Here is a 21,999-nt window from a genome sequence, read left to right as displayed (position 1 = left end):
ATTTTTGATTTGATGTCACCTTTTATTAGATCTTATGAAATGCCAACCACTCACAGAATCCATTTGACCCGTCTACTTTTCTTGGATTTTTACAGCAAAAATGAAAACTATATCAATTTAAAACGAATAACACACTTAAAAATGAAGAAAGTATCCAAGATTTCCAAGTAATGCTAACACTCTGAGCTCATCTTCTCTCATGCTTCACACACCGATTTTTAAGTTGTATTGAAATAAACTTGCAAATAATTATTGGCGAACATCAATAATACCAATATATTAATATCTATGAATAAGAATGTTGGAGAAGACTTCAAACATAAATTTAAGCTTTAAATGATGACATAAGTTACCTGAAGAGAAAATTAATTCACAGAAATACAAAAATTCAACTACATGGTATGCAAGTTTCTTCTATGTAAAAACAAAATAATGAATCCAATATTTTACTCAGAGTATATAAATTTCTTGTTCTATTACATAAAGCAGAAGCAATACATTTAAATATCTTCCTTGCAAAGTAAATGTGTACCATTATGCACATACAAACTAATATACAGTAGAACCATCACAGCTGACCGCCTCCCTACATTGCCCACCTCCTTAGGCTGACCTCATTTCCATAGACTGTCCTTGCACAAGTTCCTTACGTCAACCACCTCTGTACGATGACCAGTTTGTTACAGTCCCTTGGGTGGTCAACTTACAGAGGTTCTATGTTTGGGAAACGTGCTATGAAGAAATACTTATAAGAGACGTTAATAAAAATATTTAGTTGGATGATAGTCACATATGTAAAAAAAAAAAAAAAACTATTGAGGACAACTGACATACAAACCATAGAATGTGGGAAAGGAGATTTACTGAGTATTTTAGATTCCATAAAAAAGTTAAATTTAGATTAACCATGCAACAATCTCCCCCCCCCCCACGGAGGGAGGGCTCTTCCTTAAACAAAAATAATTCACTTTTACTTTTTCCTTTATATTTTTAGGAAGACTTTCTATTTGAAATTTGCTTACAAATCTACAAATAAATCACCTAATCATCTACCCTTACCTTTATCAATCATGTCGCAGCATATGTGAGGTGAGTGAAAGTTTCTGCACATATTTAAAGGTATGATAAAAAAAAAAAAGAAAGAAAAGACAATAGAGGTCCCCCAGCCCTTTGGCCAGAAATAACCCTTTATTACTTTTTTGGATTTAGAAAAGGCTATTCACAGACAGACACAGATGAGGTAAAGAAGAAGAGAGAATACCAAGTAACAGAAATATAGGGGACCAAAAAAATCAGCCAATAAGAAATCCAAGAAAAACAAAGCTTTTGCATGAGTATTAATGGAAGACATTATCTTCATTTCAAAGATGAAGAAATAAATCCTCTTAAAATAGGGATGTCTGTCTCATGAGGGCCATTTACAGGAGAAAAAAAAATCACTTGCAATTTGATCTTGCTTTCTTTAAGAGAAATATAAAAAACATATATGCTTTGAAAATGAAGACAGAAAACCAGAAACATTACTCAAAAATCCAACAACTAATAAAAATGTAAAATTTCAGATTATGATCTATATTATGGAGACATAAGAAAAGGGTAAGAGAGGAAGAGAAGTTCTGGAAGCTCGGCTTCCTCTCTGAGTAAGCTGAGCAGCTGCTGCGCTGTCCTAAGCACACAGTAAAGCCTTAAATGTTTACCAGGGTCATCGGCATGCTGAGCAGGGAACAGACTGGAGGGCAGGTGTAGAAAGAAGGGGCTTAGTCCAGGAATCCAGGGAATAGATGAGCAGTCCTTGGACCAGGGTAGTAATAGCAGTGGTGGTGAAGGGTGGTCAGGTTTGGAGATAGAAGCATTTCCCCTGTAAGTGCCATAAACTGTTTCTGAACATCAGATGGTCAGCATGAAAATGCTCAAGAGGACTCAGTTCCCTAGTGTTTTACAATAATGCATTATATGTCAATTACGCTCCACCCCCACTGAGCCCAGCTGATTTCTTGAATAAAAGTAGCTAGTTTTAAAACTCAAGAAAATGCCAATATATAACAAACAATCATATAAAATAAATGTACAACACCCCAAATAGCACCTACTAGCCACCAAACAACATGACTTGCTACAAGATGCTTTCTGTGCAGTAACGTGAGACGGACCCTTCAAGCCTCTTTTAGGGTTAGCAACATCTGAGATGCACACGGGCGTGCTGACTTCAAATGGTCACAAGTGATTCTCATGTTCTAGCACTTGGACACAGAGCGCAACTTGAGCCTTTTTCATACCTCCTTTCGCTAAGTTTTTTTTTTTTTTTTTTATATGAACATCACCAGTAAGCATTATAGTATGAAATATTCTGCAGACGTCTCTATTTTGAGGAAGGCGCTAAGACATCTTGCTGATGAGCTGGATCTACAAAGCTGAGAATCAGGGCAAGGGAAAGAAGAGTTCAGGCATGAGCAAGACACTAAAACTCAGTTTGTGAGATAAAAGCAAATCCAAGGACAGATGCCTGAAGTGGTCTCTGTGGAACAGAATGTGGGGTCAAAATCAAAATACTGCACGCGGTAAAGAAGTCAGAATGACGATGCAGCCAGAGGACAGTACTACAGGCGGTATCTCCTCAGCACAGCATCGGAGGACCCCGACCTCTGTCCTCACAAACCAACCTGGCCCTTCTTAAAGAGACGGCTCTCCAAGGCTGGCAGGTAAGGACTGACCCCAAGTGAGGCTGAGAAACCTAGTGGGTCAGGGAAACACATATCGCACAGAGTGGAAACCTACCAGGAGGAAGAAATACAGGACAAAGAGGAAGAAGAAACAGGTAGAAGAAAATGTGAAAAGCCAGAGAAATAAGTGAAATGTGACCTGTAAACATCAAAGTGTAATGCACAGTTCACAAAAAAATGTTTAACTTAGTCTCCAGTTTTCACATCTACTCTAGAAGAATAGGGGGGCCCCCTCTTGCCTACAGCATTAATACCTCAGAAGGGGCCTCCAAACATCAGAGGAAACCAAATCAAGGGCCGACTCTAAAGCCTGAGTGAAGTTTCATAATTTTTCTCTAGAAAAACTAAACAAATAGAGCAATCATATCAAGTAAAGTCATTTGAAAACTATAAAAGTTTTATTTAAAGAAAACATTTCTACTACGATCTAAGAATATTGCTCAAATGGCAGTATGACTTTTAGTTTTTAATGCCACCATTTCCAGACTAAAGTACAAAATGTAAAGTGTAACAATCCATTCATTGTTCTAATCTAGTTTATCACTGATCAAAAGGCTAGGGAAAAATTAGTAGAGATATCAAGCTTTGTTAATTCATATTCTTTAGCGTTTCTCTCTTTTTATTTTTAACTATTCTTTATCAATTAACTGATAAGTCCACCAAGAAGAGTATTAGATTTTTTTTTTTTTTTTTTTGGAGACAGAGCCTCAAGCTGAGCCCCTGGGTAGAGTGCCATGGCATCACTGCTCACAGCAACCTCCAACTCCTGGGCTCAAGCGAGTCTCCTGCCTCAGCCTCCCAAGTAGCTGGGACCACAGGCACCCGCCACAACGCCCGGCTATTTTTTGGTTGCAGCTATCATTGTTGTTTGGCGGGCCCGGGCTGGATTCGAACCCACCACCTTAGGTGTATGTGGCTGGCGCCTTAGCCACTTGAGCCACAGGCGCCGAGCCGAGTATTAGATTTTTTAAAATAAAACAAGGGGCTCGGTGCCTGGAGCATGGTGGTTAAGGTGCCAGCCGCCTACATGGAGGCTGGTAGGTTCAAACCTAGCCCGGGCCAGCTAAACAACAATGACAACTGCAACAACAATAAAAAAATAGGTGGGAGTTGTGGCAGGTGTCTGTAGTCCCAGCTACTTGGGAGGCTAAGGCAAGAGAATCCCTTAAGCCTAAGAGTTTGAGGTTGCTCTGAGCTGTGATGCCAGGCACTCTACCAAGGGTGACATAGTGAAACTGTCACAAAAAAATAAAAATAAAAATAAAAATAAAACAATGTAGTTTATCACCTTCACAAAAAAGATAACATATTTGCATTTTGCTAAATTTGGCCAAAGCATTAATTAAGTTTAATCTACTATTTCATCCTCAAAGTGAACTGCTTTTTTTTATTTATTTTTTTTTTTTGTAAGAGAATTTTAATAAAGTGGTTAACCAAGATATCTCTGCAGTGGAGAAACAAAGAGCAAATAAGGTGATATTTTTCTAATTTGATCAGTGATGGAACATAGCCAGTTGATGAAAATATGCTAGGAAAACACTGGTATGAAATGCTATATACACACAGATATATAAATAGAACTCTCTATATAAAAATAGAACTCTCTTGTTCACTCTATAAATACACACAATTTATAACTCTGAGCTATACTTTCTTCTTTTTTCCTAATAATTCTCTAATATCTCTGGCCAGCTGCAAATTCCTCTCTGCTTTTTGCTTCAGTGCCCAGCAGTGCGGTTCAGATGACCACCTGGCAGCAGAATAGAGGCGCCTGCCTGTGCTTGGCCTTGGTGGGTGAAGCGCTGGACAGCCAGGTCTGCTGCACTCACCAGACAAGCCGCTAATCTATCTCCAGTTCAAGGTCTTCTGTCTTATTTAAAAGTGATAAGCCTGCTGCTTTCTAAAAAGCTCAACCTTTCAAAACTAGACCACAATGATACTGTTCCCCTCCATTTCTAACCTTTCCTGTTTCAAAGGTAAGGGAAAGCGTGGTGGAGAGCCCAGTCTGGGTCACTCTGAACGGATTACTCTGCTCCCATTTCTCACCAACTCAGCACAGCTTGGCCCGCTGCTGCCTTACACCCTGCTGTGACCTTCCTTTACAGATCGTCAGATCGGGGCTGTTTCCCTTTCTCAAACATGTACTTTCATTCACTTAAAACCTTATATGCCAGGTATTTTTCTGACTCTTTATTATCTATAGACAAACTTACCTGAATGAGCCAATTCTACCTCCAAATGTCTTTAAAACTTTCTTCCACTCCCTGGTTCAGGCCCTCATCATTCCTTTTTACTGCAAAGGTTTTTGATTTATCCTTTCCTCACTCAAGACAGCTTCCACACTGCCACCAAAGTAACTTTACTAAAAGCCGAATCTAACCCTGGCACTGCTGGCTCCCAGCTGTACATGGGGCACAAAGGCTTCAGCATGCTTCAAAGCCCTTTCACCAGGCCCAGTTTCCTTCTGCCCCACTCATCCCCCAGGTCCTCACACTCTAGTCCAGCTTCCTCTGTAGTGTGCGCTACCAAATTTGTAGCTCCCCAAATCCTAGTGATGATCAGGGGATTTTCTTGTTTAAAATATTCTTTGACTCAACTTAATTCAGAATTAGCTGTTTCTTTATGGCAGGACTTATCAGGGTGGTGTTTATCAAACTAATTTGTCCCCAGGACTTATTTTTCATAGATCTCCCCAGGCTAAAGTTCCTAAAACACACCCTTACTACCTTATCTAACTAATAGACTTGCCCCTAGCCCCCTATCCTGCCGCAGTTTTCTCTCACCACTTATCTGTTTTTCTCCCTTGCTGGAAGATCAGCTCCATGAAGGCAGGAGTTTCATGAGTTTTGTTCATCACCACAGTCCCGGTGCCTTGAACAGAACCGGAATATGGTCATCACTGAAATATTTGTTGGTATTGACTGCATGCTGGGCCCTTTTCCTAATAAGCCTTACTCCCCTCCACTGGGGGCACTCTCAGTGAACTTTCAAACCCAAGTCCCATGTCATTTCCTGTGAGTAACATCCCCTTCCACTCACTCCTCAACAGAGGACCTTCCCCATCTGATTCTACAACTCATACTTTTGAATGTATTTTTACTAAAGTGCTTACACTTTATTATAGTTGATTATTAAAGCATTTACTGTAGTTAAATAGGCACCAAGAAAACGATTCTTAGAAAGCAACTGAAACTGCTATCCAAAATACTGAATTTCTCAGTGCACATTAACAACAATATTCTGGATTAGAGGATTTAACAACTAAGGAATAGAAGAGGGAAGGAAAGAGAAGGCAGAGGAGAGGGAAGAAGAGGAAGACAAATGAGAGCACATGTGTAGGACAGGTGCCGTGGTTCATGCTGATACCCCTAGCACTCTGTGAGGCTGAAGCAGGAGAACTGTCTGACCTCAGGAGTTCAAGACCAACCTGACCAAGACTGAAATATCATCTCTACTAAAACAGAAAAATTAGCCAGGTTTGTGATGGGCGCCTGTAGTCCCAGCTACCCAGGAGGCTGGGGATCACTTGAGCCCAGGAGTTTGAGGCTGATGTGAGCTGTGACACCACAGCACTCTAGCCTAGACAACAGAGTGAGAATCTGGTTTTTATGTTGTTATTGCTTTCTTTCTTAATATTTTCCAAAACATTACTTGATGAAGAGATGTATCATAGCTCCTCGACATGCTACTGAAAACAGGCACAAAACTAAAAATCTGTCACTTAGAGGTTTTTCCAAGGACTAGAGGATTAAGAAGAAAAATACTATAAATTCAGAAATAGAACCTTCAGCTAATAAGAAATAATGTTGTAAATTGATGGTAAATGCCGCCAAGAAATGTGACATGTCTCAAAGTTAACAGACTAAAAGATCTAAAATATTTGTTTTATGAACTGAAGTTAGTTATCTAAATTTCTAGGAATTTACTAGAAGTTTGCTTCTCAAAAAAGGGGGAGGGTGCCTTTGGGAGTAGACTCTATAAAACTGATCAAGAAATAGAATAAGCTAGGAGAATAATTTTATGACTATAGGAAGACAGGCTGAATTTCACAAAAGTATCCTATCATAAGTGACAGCATCAGTTGCCATTAATAAAATTCTTCTATAGATATCAGTAATTTCTCTTATAATAAAAATGATAATTATAAAAAGATACACAGCTATAGAGTACTAAAATTTCTCAAGAGAATGTTTTCCATTTTAATATAATTTTAGTTAACTTAAGTTTGAATTAATATGCTTAGCTAACAATCACGAGTGTTGACTTTCAAAGGGATTCTGCTTTGAACCACCTTTCACAGCATAAGAAAGCAAGGCTGTCTTTAGAAATCAAGTTAGATGTTCACTGATCTTGGTGATATGGCCTGCTGGCACCAATTCTAATGCTTAACTTCCCATCGTTTCCTTAATGTTTCTGGGATTTACCAAGAAAGACGCACACAATTTGAACTACAAGACTAAGAAAAGCAAAGCTAAGTGTGGTGATCAAAGTATTACTCTCATAAATCAGACGAGATGCTCCTGGAAATGAAATAGACACAAAAGGTTCTCTTTTTTTTCTTTTTCCACAAAACCTACTCTTAAAAAGCAGTTACTGTCATAAAGCAATGGACAGACTGAACACCACCATCCTTTGGTCAATACTCTTTCCCTAAGACAATCACAGGAGTTTTTAGGTAGTGTAGGGCTATGTGAACACTGAGTGAGGAATCATTGAGATTTATCTCTGCCATAAAATCCTCTTGACATAGAGCGACTTTTCAGTCTTTTAAACTGTCCCTTTTGAAATATTTCTTCATTACAAGGAATTTACCAGTTTTAGATTTAATATGGTCACTAACTTCTTGAGAACTTGCGGACTGTGAAAAGCAGAGGTTAATCAACCTCTCAAGAAGTAATAAGAGCATATTTTTTTCATATTCCATGGTTTTAATATCACTATTAAGTTTCTTATAAGTACCAATTAGATCTGCTTTAAAAATATGCTGAGTCTAATGTCTAAAACACATTTCCTTTCTCCAGTAAAAAACTAAAATAAGAAAAAAAAGATAGTTTCAAGAACAGTAACATAAAATACATATTATAATATGTCATTTTGACCAAACATCTTAGAAAATGAGTATCCTTATTTATACTTATGAATCAACATGTAAAAGGAAGGATTGTTTATAATCGGTCAAATACAATTGTTCACCAGAAACAACATTAAAATACAATGCGGAAATAGAAGCTAATCACTCTAATATTCAAAGTCTCAAGTGTTCAATAGTTACATGGAACTGTTAATACTTAGAACGGTGATCAACAGGAATATGTGCCACATCTATGATTTTAGATTTAAAATTGTCTATAGCCACAATTCAAAAGGTAAAATTAAACAGAGAAGATTACTTTCAGTAATAGATTAACAATGTCTCCAAAAATATTGTCATTTCAACACTGAATCAATATACAAATATTACTGAGAGATCTACAATGCTTTTTAAAAATTCTCTGAAACTTGCAACTTGGTGTACCAGCAAGTGGTCCCCTGCTGCTGACCCACACAGGCTGGGAGTGCAGATTGTCTACTTCCAACTCTACTCCCAACAGAGCTCAGCAGCATCACATTATTAATCTGACAATGGCCATAATGGAATATTTATCCGCAGAAATCAGCTGAGAGCTAGTTTATCAACACACCACTGCCCTCAATATATCTCAATTTGGACCAGCCACATTTCAAATGCTAAAAAGTCACATGTCGCTAGTGGGTATTACATTGGATGATACAGACAGCTCATGTAAAAAGAATCAGACTTCCAGAGTTAGCAATGTGTAATATTCAAAATGTCCAGTTTTCTATAAAACATTATGAGGCATGCAAAGAAACAAAATATGGGCCATTAAAAGGCTGGAAGAACACAAACTGTCCTTCAGAAAGCACAGACATATACTGACACTTATTAGACAGACACTTTAAATCAACTGTCTTAAATATGTTCAAAGAGCTAAAAAAAAAAAAAAAAAGAAGCTAAAGGAATCTACAGATAAAAGGTAAAGGAAATCAAGAGAATGATGTCTTAAGGAATAAAAAATAGCAACAAAAACCAGTTTGATGAAAATATTTCAAATTGTATATGAAAACACTACACTGTACCTACCCCATGACTGCATTAATGTACACACCTATCATTTAATTAAAAAAAATAGCAATAAAGAGAATCAAACTACAAAAAGGAACCACGCAAATTCTGGAGCTGAAAATGAAGACAAATAAATGAAAAGTTCACTACAGGGTTTCAAGAATAGTTTCAGCAGGAATAAAAAATAGCAAACTTGAAGATAGGTCAATCAAGATTAAGCAGGAATAAAGAAAACTTAACAGAACCAATGTGATATGCAAGACACCAAAGTGTGTATACTACATACACATAATGGAACACTCAGAAGGAACAGGGGAGGGAGGGACGGAAAGAATATTAGAAAAAACAATGGCTGAAAACTTCCCAAATTTGCAAACGGCACAAACTTACACATCTGTGAAGCTCAACAGACTCCAAGAAGGATAAAGGAGATCCACACTGAACTGCATTATAAACAAACTGTCGGAAGGCAAAGACGGAGAGAGAACCTTGAAAGCTGAGAAACGTCTCATCACACACAGAGACACGAAGATTTCTCAGCAGAAACAAGGAGGCCAGGAGGCAGTGGGATAAAACGTTTTGCTGTAAGAACAAAACGGCCACCCAAGCCTCCTGATCTGACAAAACTATCTTTCAAATATGAAGGCCAAATTAGGGTATTACCAGATGTTTATCTTGAACAAGAAATAGTAGAGAGGGTCCTTGAGACAGATGTGAAAGAGCCCTAGAAAGCAGCCCTAGCCATACAAGACGGGGAACCACAGAGATATGCAAAATCCAGCATTACTGTAGTATCGATTTTTAACTCCTCTTTTTTTCCAAATATGATTTAAAAGACAGAACCATAAAGCAATAATTGTTAAGTCAATGTTAATGACACATCATGTATCCAGTTGTAAACTGTGACAACACCACATGGGGGAGGGACAGAGTTATATAGAAGTACCCTTCTTTATATACAAAATAGATGCTATGTTGGTATTAAATAAAAATTGTTATAAGCTTAAGAGGTTAATTGTAATCCCCAGGATAACCACTAAGAAAATAACTAAAAAAAAAAAAAAAAAAAAAAAAAAAAAACAGAAGAGAAAGTGGGTCTAAAGTCTCCAACACTTTAGACTCACTCAAAATAGAACATGGTCCCCTTCCATCTTTCATGAGCTACCAATGTAACACTATTAAGAGGCAGGGCCCTGCCAAGGTGATTAGGCCATGAAGACTTGTTCCTCTGGGATGAAGGCCCTCATAAAAGAAGCCTCTTTGAGGGAAAGGAATTAAATACCTAAATAAATGGACAGAAATTCTGTGTGCCTGGATTAGAAGACAATATTGTTAAGATGTCAATTTATCCAAAGCTATCCACAGGTAGAGTCAATACAATCTCTATAAAGGCTGTAATGGTCATTTTCACAAAATTAAAAAACTTAATCCCTCAAATTCTTATGGAAGTGTAAGAGGCTCCAAATAGCCAAAACAAAACTGAAGAATTCATACTTCCTGATTTCAAAACTCACTACAAAGCTACCATAATCAAAACCACATGGTACTGGCATAAGTTCAGACATAGACCAATGTAACAGAAATCATCCCATACACCTAAGTCCAATTACGTTTTGACAAGAGCTCAAGACCATCAACAGGGAAACAGTCTTCAAATAGTTCTGGGCAACTGGATATTCACATGCCAAAGAATGAAGCTGGACCCCAACATCATACCATATACCAAAAAAAAAAAAAAATCCTCAAAATGGCTTAATGACCTAAATATAAAAGCTAAAACTATAAAAGCTAGGAAGGTGTCAATCTTTAGGATCATGAATTTGGCAATGGATTTTTAGGTACAACACCAAAAAGAAAAGCAACAAAAGAAAATGTGTTAAACTTTAAGATTAAAAACTTTTGTCCTTTCAATGATATTATGAAGAAGATGTTGATAAGAAAACCACAGAGTAGGAGAATGTCTTTCCAAATCACGTATCTAAGAATAGTCTCATAGCCAAACTATTTTTAAGAATTCTTAGACTCAACAACAGAAGGACAACTCAATTAAAAAATGGGCAAATGAATTGGATAGACATTTCTTCAAAGCAGATATGCAAGTTCCCAAAAAGCATGTAAAAAGATGTTCAACATCACTAGTCATTAGAGAAATGCAAATCAAACCACAATGAGATACTGCTTTATACCTATTAGGATGGTGTTATGAGCTGAATTTTGTTCCTCAAAGATATGTCGAAGTCCTGACCCACACTACCTCAGAATGTGATTTGATTTGGAAATAGGTTATTTGCAGGTATAATTAAAATGAGGTCATTAAGGTGGACTCTCATCCAATATGACTGGTGTCTTTACAAAAAGAGGGACAGACAGAACTCACAGAGGGAGGATGGTGAGAAGACACATAGGGAGAATTTTTTTTAAGCTACCCAGTTAGTGGGAATAACCCAGTGCCTATCAAAGAATGAACGGATAAGCAAAACATGGCACAAACATACAATGAAATATTATTCAGCCATTAAAAAGGCTGAAGTACTGAAATATGCTACAAAACATGGAAGAAACACAAAAACACACTATATGAAATAAGCCAAACACAAAAGGTCACACAGTAGATGGTTCTACGTGCATGAAATATTCATAATAGATAAACCTACACACACCAAAAGGACATGACTGGTTGCCAGAGACTGGGCAGTGATTGCTCAGTGAGGATGAGGTTATTTTTGGGGGGGTGTGATAGAAATGTTTGGAATTAGGCAGAGGTGGTGTTGTACGGCATTACAGATGTATTAACTGCACCCAACCATACACTTGACAATGGTTAATTTTATACTATGTGGATTTCGCCTCAATAAAAAAAGCAACCAGATCTTTTGAAACCCTGTTACCACCTATAATTTACATTTTGTGAACTATTCTCATCTTTATTTCATATTTGCTAGTGTTTAAATAATGCATTACATATATTCCTAAATTTAGGTACATAAAAATCACTATTCACTTCACAGTAACGGCTTTCCATGGAAGAAGGAATCAAAAAGAATTTCAATTGAACTCAAAATAGAATACAAAATACTAGAGAGAAGCGGAACAGTGCAGTGGGAGGAACGTCAGCTTCCGTGTCAGGCACAGGTGTTCATCCTGCCCTTACTGTACATCAGATCTCTGGGTTTGGGCAGCTTTTTGTTTTTTGTTTTTTTTAAGTCTTCAAACCTCAGCTTTCTCATCTATAAAATAGAGGCCATATTGTGGTGGGAATCAGATGAGATGCAGTATATTAGTTTAAAGCCATCAAGATAGAGCTTGGTGTGGAGTCGGCCAAAAACAATTTAAAAATATGAATACTGTGGCTTCCAACTGTTCTGTTTGTAATGACGGAGCACTCACTACTACACAATAAGAAAGGAAAATGGCTGAGGAGTAAAAGCATTCAGCAATTACCACACAAGGTGTTAACTTTGCTGTGGTGTGTTATAATGAACTACCAACTTTAGTCTGTAGGCAGCAATTATTGCGGTTTATTGATTAAGCTTTGTGAGAGTTAAAGATATGTCGTATGTGATTTAGTAAGGCAAAAAGACAGTTTTCCTATTATAATAGGACACAGCACACTGTTAGGGGGGCCAGTGACCGAACTGCAATTTGGGAATGTCATGTACACCTTTGCAGTCAGAAAAAAAGTCTCTTTGGAGAAAGAAAAGCACTTAAGACAATGAAAGATTTCATTTTCAGTATTTTGAACAGATTCTTTAAATTATTGTATCTTGAAATATATTTATATCACAAAATTACAGTTTATTTAAAGGAAAGACTAAAAAATAAAATGAAAGCTAAAACCCAAATTAAACTGTCTTTAGAATAATTAGAAAACGCAGGTATCTAAATTTGACAGGAACTACTGATAGATACGGTTAAACAAACTGACAAAGCATTAAAAAGATTTTTAACTCATTGCAATTTTAAAAAGAAATGTTAATGAAAGTAAATTGACAGCCATAATGAAAAATGGAAACTTTACATCTTTTGTATTTCCCTGGATGGATTTGGAGAACATCCTCCTGCGTAAATTATCACAAGAAATGAAAAGTAAGTATCCAACGTACTCCGTATTAATATGAAACTAGTAGAGGAACAACCACATACCCATATGAAAGAAAAGCACAATTAAATTCAAAAGGCGGGAGGGGGCTTGGTGAGCTCTCACCTACTGGGCACTACACAGGGGTATAGGGCACATCTCCTGGGTGAACGGCTCACTTGGACTTTACATAACCAATACAGACAATGTAACCTAAAACCATCTGAAATTTTAAAAAGAGAAATTAAACTGAAATAAAATATATATGAATATTTTATGGAAAAAAGCTGGCTAGGTGGGTGCCTGTAGCACAGTGGTTATGGCACTGGTCACATACACTGAGGCTGGCAGAAGGCTTGAGCCCAAGAGTTGGACGTTGCCCTGAGCTGTGATGCCACACACTCTACTGAGGGTGACATAGTGCGACTTTGTCTCAAAAAAAAGCTAAGCAGGCAATAAAAAAAATTTACCAATATGGCTTATAGATTAATATATTTTTCCTCAGTTGGTACTAGCTATGTACAGTTAAGAGATAATTTTCCAGGAGTCTCAAATTTCTGAACATTTTATAAGCAGAGGCTTTGTTCCAGACGGCTTTTTCAAGGCTGTTCACAAAGAGATAGTGCCTTCCACTGAATTTCTATGTTGACACGCTTGCCAGCTGTGAGAGAAGTCCAGAGTCCCTAAACTCAGGTCTTTCCTGCAACACCAGCTGCGGCACGTGGTGTAGGCACCTGCTCTTCTACATCTCGCTCTGTGGAAACTGAGGCTCAAGGAACCACCATCAGAAAAGGATGATACACTGCCCTCCCTAGAACTGTTACGTCCTCTGCCAACCCCACGAAACCGTGGCAGCTAAGTTCTTAGCTACAAGTAGGGTAAAGAGCCAGCCTCTTTACAGTTGCTAGCATGGACGGATAGCCAAGCTAGGGCTGGGAGCTCGGAGGGACAAAGCTAAAATCCACACACGAAGATGTCACGGTCATCCAGGGCTGCTGCCATCACCACCTGTCCACTGGGCACATGACCACTTAAAACTTCACACATAAAATGAAACATTTTTCAACTTTTAATCAAAGTAATGCATGTGGAAGTGAAAAAAACACCATTTTCAGTACAGTACGGCTTATTATTAAAATCAACAGCACCCACACCACACTTCTTCCTATTGCTCGGTCTGTTCCCGGGAGGCTCACACTGAAACCAGTCCCATTTCCGGATATATATGACGCTGCCTATATCCCTCTAAATTACATGCGTCTGCTTTGAGTTTCAGATTTATTAACTTTATTTGATTTTGCTATGAAAGATATTTAGCTCATCATGCTACTTTACCCTCACCCTCTCTTCATCCTATTTTGAAAAGTATAATTTTCACACAGTGAAATATATCCCTTCTATACTAGTTCTGCAAAAATTGACAAGTCCAGTCATACTGTCAGCACCATAATCAAAATAGGACATTCTCATCACCCCAAAATATTTCCCCCATCCCTTTGTACCTAACACAATGCACATGCCCTCCAGCAATCACTGTGTTTTCGATACCTATGGATTTGTCTTTTCCAGAATGCCGTACTCCTATGATGGAATTATACAGTATGGAGCTTTGAGTCTGACTTCTTTGACTTAGCCTAATGCTAAGCCTATCAGTAGTCTGTTCCTTTGTATTGCAGAGTGGTCCTCCACTGTGTCACTAGACCACAACTTGATCTTCTAGCCACAAGCTGAAGGATGTTGGGTTGTTTGTGCTTTAGGGCAATCATGAGTAAAGTCACTATAAACACTATGTATAGGTTTTTGTGTGAACATACGACTTTATTTTAACTGCCTAAACAAATATGTAGTAGTGGTATCAGTGTTTCATACGGTGTGTGTGTCAGGTTAACTTTATAAGAAATTGCCAAACTCCTTTTCAAAGGGGCTCTACCACTCACACATGCTCCACTATCACATGAGACTTCTGGTCACTCTACGTCTTTACTAGCACTTGGTATTATCAGATTTTTTTTTATTAGAGTAATTTTAACTGGCGTATCATAGTATGCACTATAGTTTTAAACTGCATCCACTAAAGAGATTTTTCTGTCATGTGTATTTACCATTCACATTTTTTCCTTTGGTGAAATATCTTCGAATGTTTTGCCTATTTTAAAAGCTGTTTTCTTATTACTAAGTTTTGAGAGTTCTTTATATCTTTTGGATTCAAATCTCTTCTGAAATACATGATTTGAAAATATTTTCTTGTACCCTGGGCTTGTCATATCATTCTTTTAACACAGTCTTCTGCCAAATTTTATCTTTGATGAAGTCTAATTTATCACTATTTTTTTTCATGAAATGTGCCAAACCAAAGGTCGTGCAGAGATTCTGTTTTGTTTTGGAAGTTTTACATTTTATAGTTAGGTCTATGATCCATTTGGATGTAGTTTTTATATAAGATGTGAGGTACATATCTAGGTCTTTGTATATATGGTCACCCAATTTTTCTAGAACCACTTGTTTTAGAACACAACAGCATTGTTGTAGAACTCTAGACTATCATTTCCTTTTTGAATTCTCCAGCTGTCTTTGTTTAAAACTTGGTTGCCATATACTGTATATTGATTATTGCTGAGCTCTTCATTCTAATCGATCTCTATCTTTTATCATTTCTCCAATACCACACTGTCTTAAATACAATAGCTTTATAGTAAATGTTCAATTCAATTAGTATGTGCCTCTGACTTTGATTCTTTTTATTAGTGTTTGAGCACAAAGATCTTACAAATATTTTGTATCTTTTTAGTACTACTATATACGATACTTTAAAAAAATATTTAATTCTCAATTGTTCATTGTGAGAAATATAACAATTTTTGTATTTTGACTTTGTATCTACCACCTACTCATTACATGTGATAGTAGCATTTTGGTAGCAACATAAAAGGTAATTTACATATTCACCTTCCAAATATAACTGTGGCTTTATCTAGTTTTTCCTTCAGCTCTCTGTTATTGGTTTATGTATTTTGAAGTTATGTTGTTGGGGTATAAACATTTGGAATTTTTCTGTCTTGTAGGTGCCTTGAATGCCACGTTTTCATCTTTTGGAAGAGGAGAGGATTATAAATGCCGGACTGCCCATTTTCTTTGGCCATATTCTGTTGTTCATTTGCTGTCTTCTTAAACTAGGTACATCAAGCTTATTAATTTTTATAACCTATTAAGGCTAATTAAAAAAGTGAAATGTGATCCAGTAAGTATGCTTTAAAAAAAACATGAGGTAATGCCAGCTAAGTCACAAAGTCTCTTTTCTGATCATCAAAATTCCAGTTATTTAAAACATCTATTTTCTATACTTGAAGGTAACTTTCTCAAGTAGATTTCCCCTGGGATAAACGTAGCTATGTTGAGTTTTACCTTACTCATATTTGAATGATGTTGTTCTTGACTTTCATTCAATATTTTAATTTCCATTTGGCGTTTTCAAGATCTAATTTGCCCCTAGGCCAAGCTGCAAAATGCAACTTTATCAAAATGTTTTACATGGATTTTTCATTCATCAGCTCTCTGCCCTTTAGAATACAGTCCACCAGCTGTTTCAGTCTGCTGAGATCCACTCAATAAATACATCAAATAAAAGCAAAATATCATTTACAGCTTGCCCACATGCACTATACATCTGTTTTCGTCTCAGACAAAAGGTTACAGTGTAGATCCAAAGGATGAAGTAGAAATTACTAAGTGGCTTCAGCTGAGGAAAGGACACACATATGGATGGAGGGTGAATGGAGGAATATAGTGGAGTGGGAAGCAAGGAGCATAGAAACACAGTCACTGCCATAACAGCCATCTTTTCAAGATAATGGTCATATGATACATGCATGTTCATAGCCTTTTTAAAAAACTGAATTTTCATGACTGCTAAAAAAGCCTCACATTCTCTCTTTCTTGACTCCCTATTAAATTCGTTGCTGGCAGCTATTAACCGTTTGTACATCCAAAACACCATTCCCAAGCCCTTTACTGACGGCTCACAACGAGACCTCTTTATAAGGAAGAGTTAGACTTGATACACTCCTCAAATTCTCTTTGCTCTGTCTCAAACTTCTTCACTATATCCCGTATTGGCTGAGGGACCTGCCTGTCTCTGTCGCCATCCTGTTGTCCCAAGTATACACCCACCATCCTTCAATAAGTTACTTTTTCACTTATGTCTCTGAGTTCCTATTTGCCTCTCTCTGCACGCCCCTTGCATATTCTAGGATCCAACCCATACCCACTCATTCTTCCAACATTTTTTAAGCACCTACCAAGTCTAAGTCACTAGATTACAATGAGACAGAAAGTTAAATGCTCTCCCTTTCAAGAAACTCACACACTAGATCTTACAGACCAAACGTGCATTAAAATATGGAATGAAACTCAAGAACAACATCATTCACACATCAGTAAGGTAAAACTCAGTGTAGGTGTCTTTATCCCAGGGGAAGAGGGACAAGTAAGCAAATAATTACAATCTAGTGCAGGAAGTGTTAGAGCAAAGGCAGGTACAACACAGTCGTGGTGTAAGGGAAAGAGGGTTTAACTCTGCTCTGCTGGACAGAAGTGCTCTTTATTTTCTGTCTTCGTCAAGCCTCCGATGGGTTCTTTTCCTCTTCTCTTCCTACAGACAGGCTCAGGTCTCCTTTAGTCTTAAACCCAGAAATAAACAATCCCACAGTGCTTCAGCTAATACAATTCTAACATCCCCTTTACTAGTACATTTTTGAAAGGTTACTCATTGTCTCTTATTCCTTCATGTTTTAAGTATAATCTTGCTTTTGGTTTCTACCATAAACTGACTCCTCTCACTAAAGTTGAGTAATCCACTCAGCATGTCAGTAACCTTGCCTCAGTCCTTATCTTAAACAATTTCTCTGCTACAAAGGACTCTATGGACCTTGCCCTGTTTTCAAAATTTCCTCCTTGACTTTTGTGATACGTCATTTCCCTAATGTATTTCCTCCCTCTCCTCCCATTTCTGTTCAGTCTCCACTGATTCCACCTCCTGTTAATGCCTGCCAAAATCTTTAGCCAAGATTTCATTCTGAAACATGGGTTTTGACTCCCTACTTCCTCAATCCTCCAGCAAACGCAGGATAATCAGGTCTTAAGTAGAGCAGGGCTGAGAAAAAACATCATAAGTTTTGTAAAACTTGACCTCAATTTTTGGTTTTACCACTAACTTACTAGCTAAGGACACCATAAAAAAGAATGGCTTTTTTTTTTTTTTTTTGTTAAATCATAGCTGTGTACATTAATACTATAATGGGGTATAGTGTACTGATTCTATATACAATTTGAAGTACTTTAATCCAACTGGTTAACATAGCCTTCATGTCTTTTTCTTAGTTACTGTGTTAAGACATTTATATTCTACATTTAGAGAGATTCACATGTACCCTTATAAGATGAATAATAGGTATGATCCCACCAATCACCCTCCCCCCTCCCCTCACCTCCTCTCCCTCTCCCTCTCCCCATATTCCTGGGCTAAAATTGGGTTATAGCTTTCCTATGAAAGTTATAAATTAGTTTCATAGTAGGGCTGAGTACATTGGACACTTTTTCTTCTGTTCTTGAGATACTTTGCTAAGAATATTTTCCAGCTCCATCCATATAAACATGAAGGAGGTAAAGTCTCCATCTTTCTTTATGGCTGCACAGTATTCCGTGGTGTACATATACCACAATTTATTGATCCATTCGTGAATCAATGGGCACTTGGGCTTCTTCCATTAGCCCATATCACAAAATCCCCAAATCACAGATGCTGGCATGGTTGTGGAGAAAAGAATAGCTTTCTAATATTCTTTCCAATCTCCTGGTTCTACAATTCTAGCTGGAAAGAACATCAGAGTTCTAATCCAAACTCCTCTAAGGCCCCAAATCCATATCACTGTCATTTAAACACAGATATAATATGTTAATAGCCCAGTTTTTAAAAAAAGGTGATCCTTTATAATTGCAAAAAAAAAACTTCTAATTCTTTTCTTCTAGAGTTCCTATCAAATTTGTTAGTGGCAGTTCCTAATCACTAAAACCAAATCTCTGAAACCAACTACTTCCCTTAAGTTGGGAAGTTGCCTGTGGTGTTTTTTTTTTTTTTAGGTGTTTATTTATTATTTATTTATTTTATTTTTTACTGTTTGGGATTCCTTGAAGGTACAAAGAACTACAGGTGGCGCTATTATCCTAAGCGTGAATCCTAATTGTCCTACATATCTTCTACCTCTTATTAGTGCATTCACTCTTCCTAATTCCCACCCTTCCCTCAAGGCCTAATTTAGAGAGCATCTCTTCCAGAACATGTTCCTTGGCCTCCCCAGAAGGTTATAGTGTCCCCCTCATCAAAGACCCAACACACTGTATGTGTACCTCTCCTAACACCTGGCTTATGTTTTCCTCTAGACTTCGGCACTGTGGGAGCAGGATGTATATCTGAATCTTTCTTGCACACCCCAGGTACCCTGAGCACTGCCTTGCTCAAAGTACTGAAAAAGAATGTAAGATCTGAATTAAATTAACTAAACACAATCTGAACTTTGGACCCAGAAGAAGCAGTAGCATTTCCTAGAGTAGTAATTTTCTTTAAGTAACAATACTTTTTAAGGATGAATGATAGATGTTCCAGCTCTAAAATATACAGTATCCATAAGCCAAAGAAGCAGGAGCTCCCCCTCCTTCCATCCGAATCCCAGTCAACCTTAAAGCACATTGTAGCTAACAGTCGCTGCAATGTCATAGTACTCATTTTGTGGCAAACATAGTCCTACTAACGATGTACTCTTACATATTTGGCTTTACAATTTGAGCATTCTTTTCCTATTTAAACTGTGCAAAAGACAAAGTTTTTTGACAAACTATTAGACCTAATGAACCACCATCCAAAGTGTAGACTAAACACAGCAACAACTGACGCGCACTCAGCCAGTGTGCACTACATCATCATCTGCTCGGAAAACAATTTCCCAAGATAAAACATGCTATCATTAATTTTCAGCTTCATTAATAAGCTTCAGTGCGTTGTTCTAAAAATTTATCTTTTAAAAATGTGGCCTTCAATTTAGATGGTAAAACAAATTGACAGGGAGAGAGAAGGGTTTCAGCCTCCTTTATTATTAAAATAAAAATGAAGCCTAGCAGACACAACTAGAATTTCCACAGAGTCTAAACCAGAAAAGTCCACTCTACCTTCCCCTTGAAGACAGAATTTCTGGTGTGCGACCTCACAGGAAGACAGGGCATCACCTGAGTGACGCTGGAGGCTCTGCCCACACCTCCCGCTCAGGATGCAGAGCAGAGCCGGACCCACCTGGCTTATCCTCTCGGGAGAGACCTTGTATGACTGCAACTTCTGCTTCAGCAGCTCTGGGTCGCTGTGACGGAATGGGCACCCTGACAACAGAAAACAAGTCAGCATAGAAACAAGGTTATTTACCCAGAACTGAGCACAATACCACACTCAAGAGACCATCTAGGCTCCCCTTAATTGTCTAACAGCTTATTAATAAAAAAGTTAATTGCCCACGGGTGCAACTGCTTTCCTCTCTTTATATAAATGATGACTTGGCTATATGATTATCAGGGTAGGACAGGCTCAAGAGTTACAGAACACACGGCAGCACTCTTGGGCTGTGAGGTCCACCCACCAGGTAGAAGGGAACAGCTTTAATTATGCTACTTGCTAGTAAGCACAAATAATCACAGAAAGCTATAACAGTTTACTTTAAAACTTTATACAATCTCACGTTTATTTCTAGTCTTACAACACACTGTATCCTATGATAGAATTAATGTACACAATTATGATCTAATTTAAAAAAAGGATGGTGCCTGTGGCTCAAAGGAGTAGGGCACCAGCCCCACATACCAGAGGTAGTGGGTTCAAACCTGACTCCAGTCAAAAAATGCAAAAAAAAAAATTTTTACATAAGAGGTATATGGAAGAAGGGAGATAATATGAAGATAAGAAGGAAGGAATCACAGAAGGAAGTCAGGAGGACAAATATGAAATCATTTCATAGAAAACCTATAGTAGATATAGGTCATCTCTGTATTAGTCCACAAGGAAAATAAAAGGTAAAAGCTGCTTCAAGCCAAAATCTAGAAAATTTTAGATATTTTACTAAGAAATTACAATGGCAAATCAAAATATTTATTTGAAAATTTAATACAGGAAAGTCTGGGTTTTTTTTTCAGTCATACAGATGCAGAATCTATAAGTTCATCATAAACAATTGTTCATTTTCGATGAAATCAATAGAAAAGTGGTTAGTGATAAAATAATGGAAAAGAGCCAGGATGCTAAATAAATATATTTACAAAAATCCTAACTATAAATGAAAACGTCCATAACACTATGGAGTCCAACTATGAACTCTGTAAGATTTACAGTATAGACTTTATTCAGGTTAAAACCAATAATTCTTAGTAAAATAAGACATCTTGAGAAACTGTATAATGCACAGTTAAGACCCTGGAGCTATAATGCCTGAGTTTGAATCTGATTAACACTTACTAGTTGGGGGACCTTAGGCGGATTTTTTATCTTCCTGTTGAGAAGGCTCTCCTTCCTGTCAAAGGAGGGAAGTAATAGCACCCAAATTTCCTATAGGAATTGAATATAAAGCTCATATGCTCCCAGCACATAGTAAGCACTCGACATGTGTTAGCTACTGTTGTCATCCTTGATAAATCTGATAACAAAATTCTAAAGGATCCCAATGAGATAAAAATGGGGGTACACAAAGAATTCGTGGTTCAGCCCAGAGTGGTTAAAGGGCACAAAAAAGGAGACAGACTAATTTGAATTATCCAAATTGGATTTTAAATAATAGTTAGATTTGTATGGAAGATCAGAAAGAACGAAGCCACAAATGGAAAAACATACCATGCTCATGGCTGGGAAGAATCAACATTGTTAAAATGTCCATACTACCCAAAGCAATATATAATTTCAATGCAATCCCCATTAAAGCTCCGCTGTCATATTTTAAAGATCTTGAAAAAATAATACTGCATTTTATATGGAATCAGAAAAAACCTCGAAT

At 37.4% G+C, this 21,999-nt stretch overlaps 1 protein-coding gene across 2 annotated transcripts in view; it reads right to left on the bottom strand.

Moving 5' to 3' along the window:
* PRIM2 (DNA primase subunit 2) overlaps positions 1-21,999 on the bottom strand; it is a 286,830-nt gene that overhangs the window by 12,149 nt on the left and 252,682 nt on the right. For both annotated transcript variants that reach the window (XM_023513161.1, XM_003789669.3), the window contains exon 12: positions 20,262-20,344. In XM_023513161.1, coding sequence (XP_023368929.1) covers positions 20,262-20,344 — 83 coding nt within the window. The remainder of the gene's footprint in view (positions 1-20,261; positions 20,345-21,999) is intronic.

The sequence above is a fragment of the Otolemur garnettii genome, unplaced genomic scaffold (assembly GCF_000181295.1).
Source record: "Otolemur garnettii isolate 467f Iridium unplaced genomic scaffold, OtoGar3 scaffold00035, whole genome shotgun sequence".
Taxonomy (NCBI): domain Eukaryota; kingdom Metazoa; phylum Chordata; class Mammalia; order Primates; family Galagidae; genus Otolemur; species Otolemur garnettii.
This window is presented reverse-complemented; position numbering and strand designations above follow the sequence as displayed.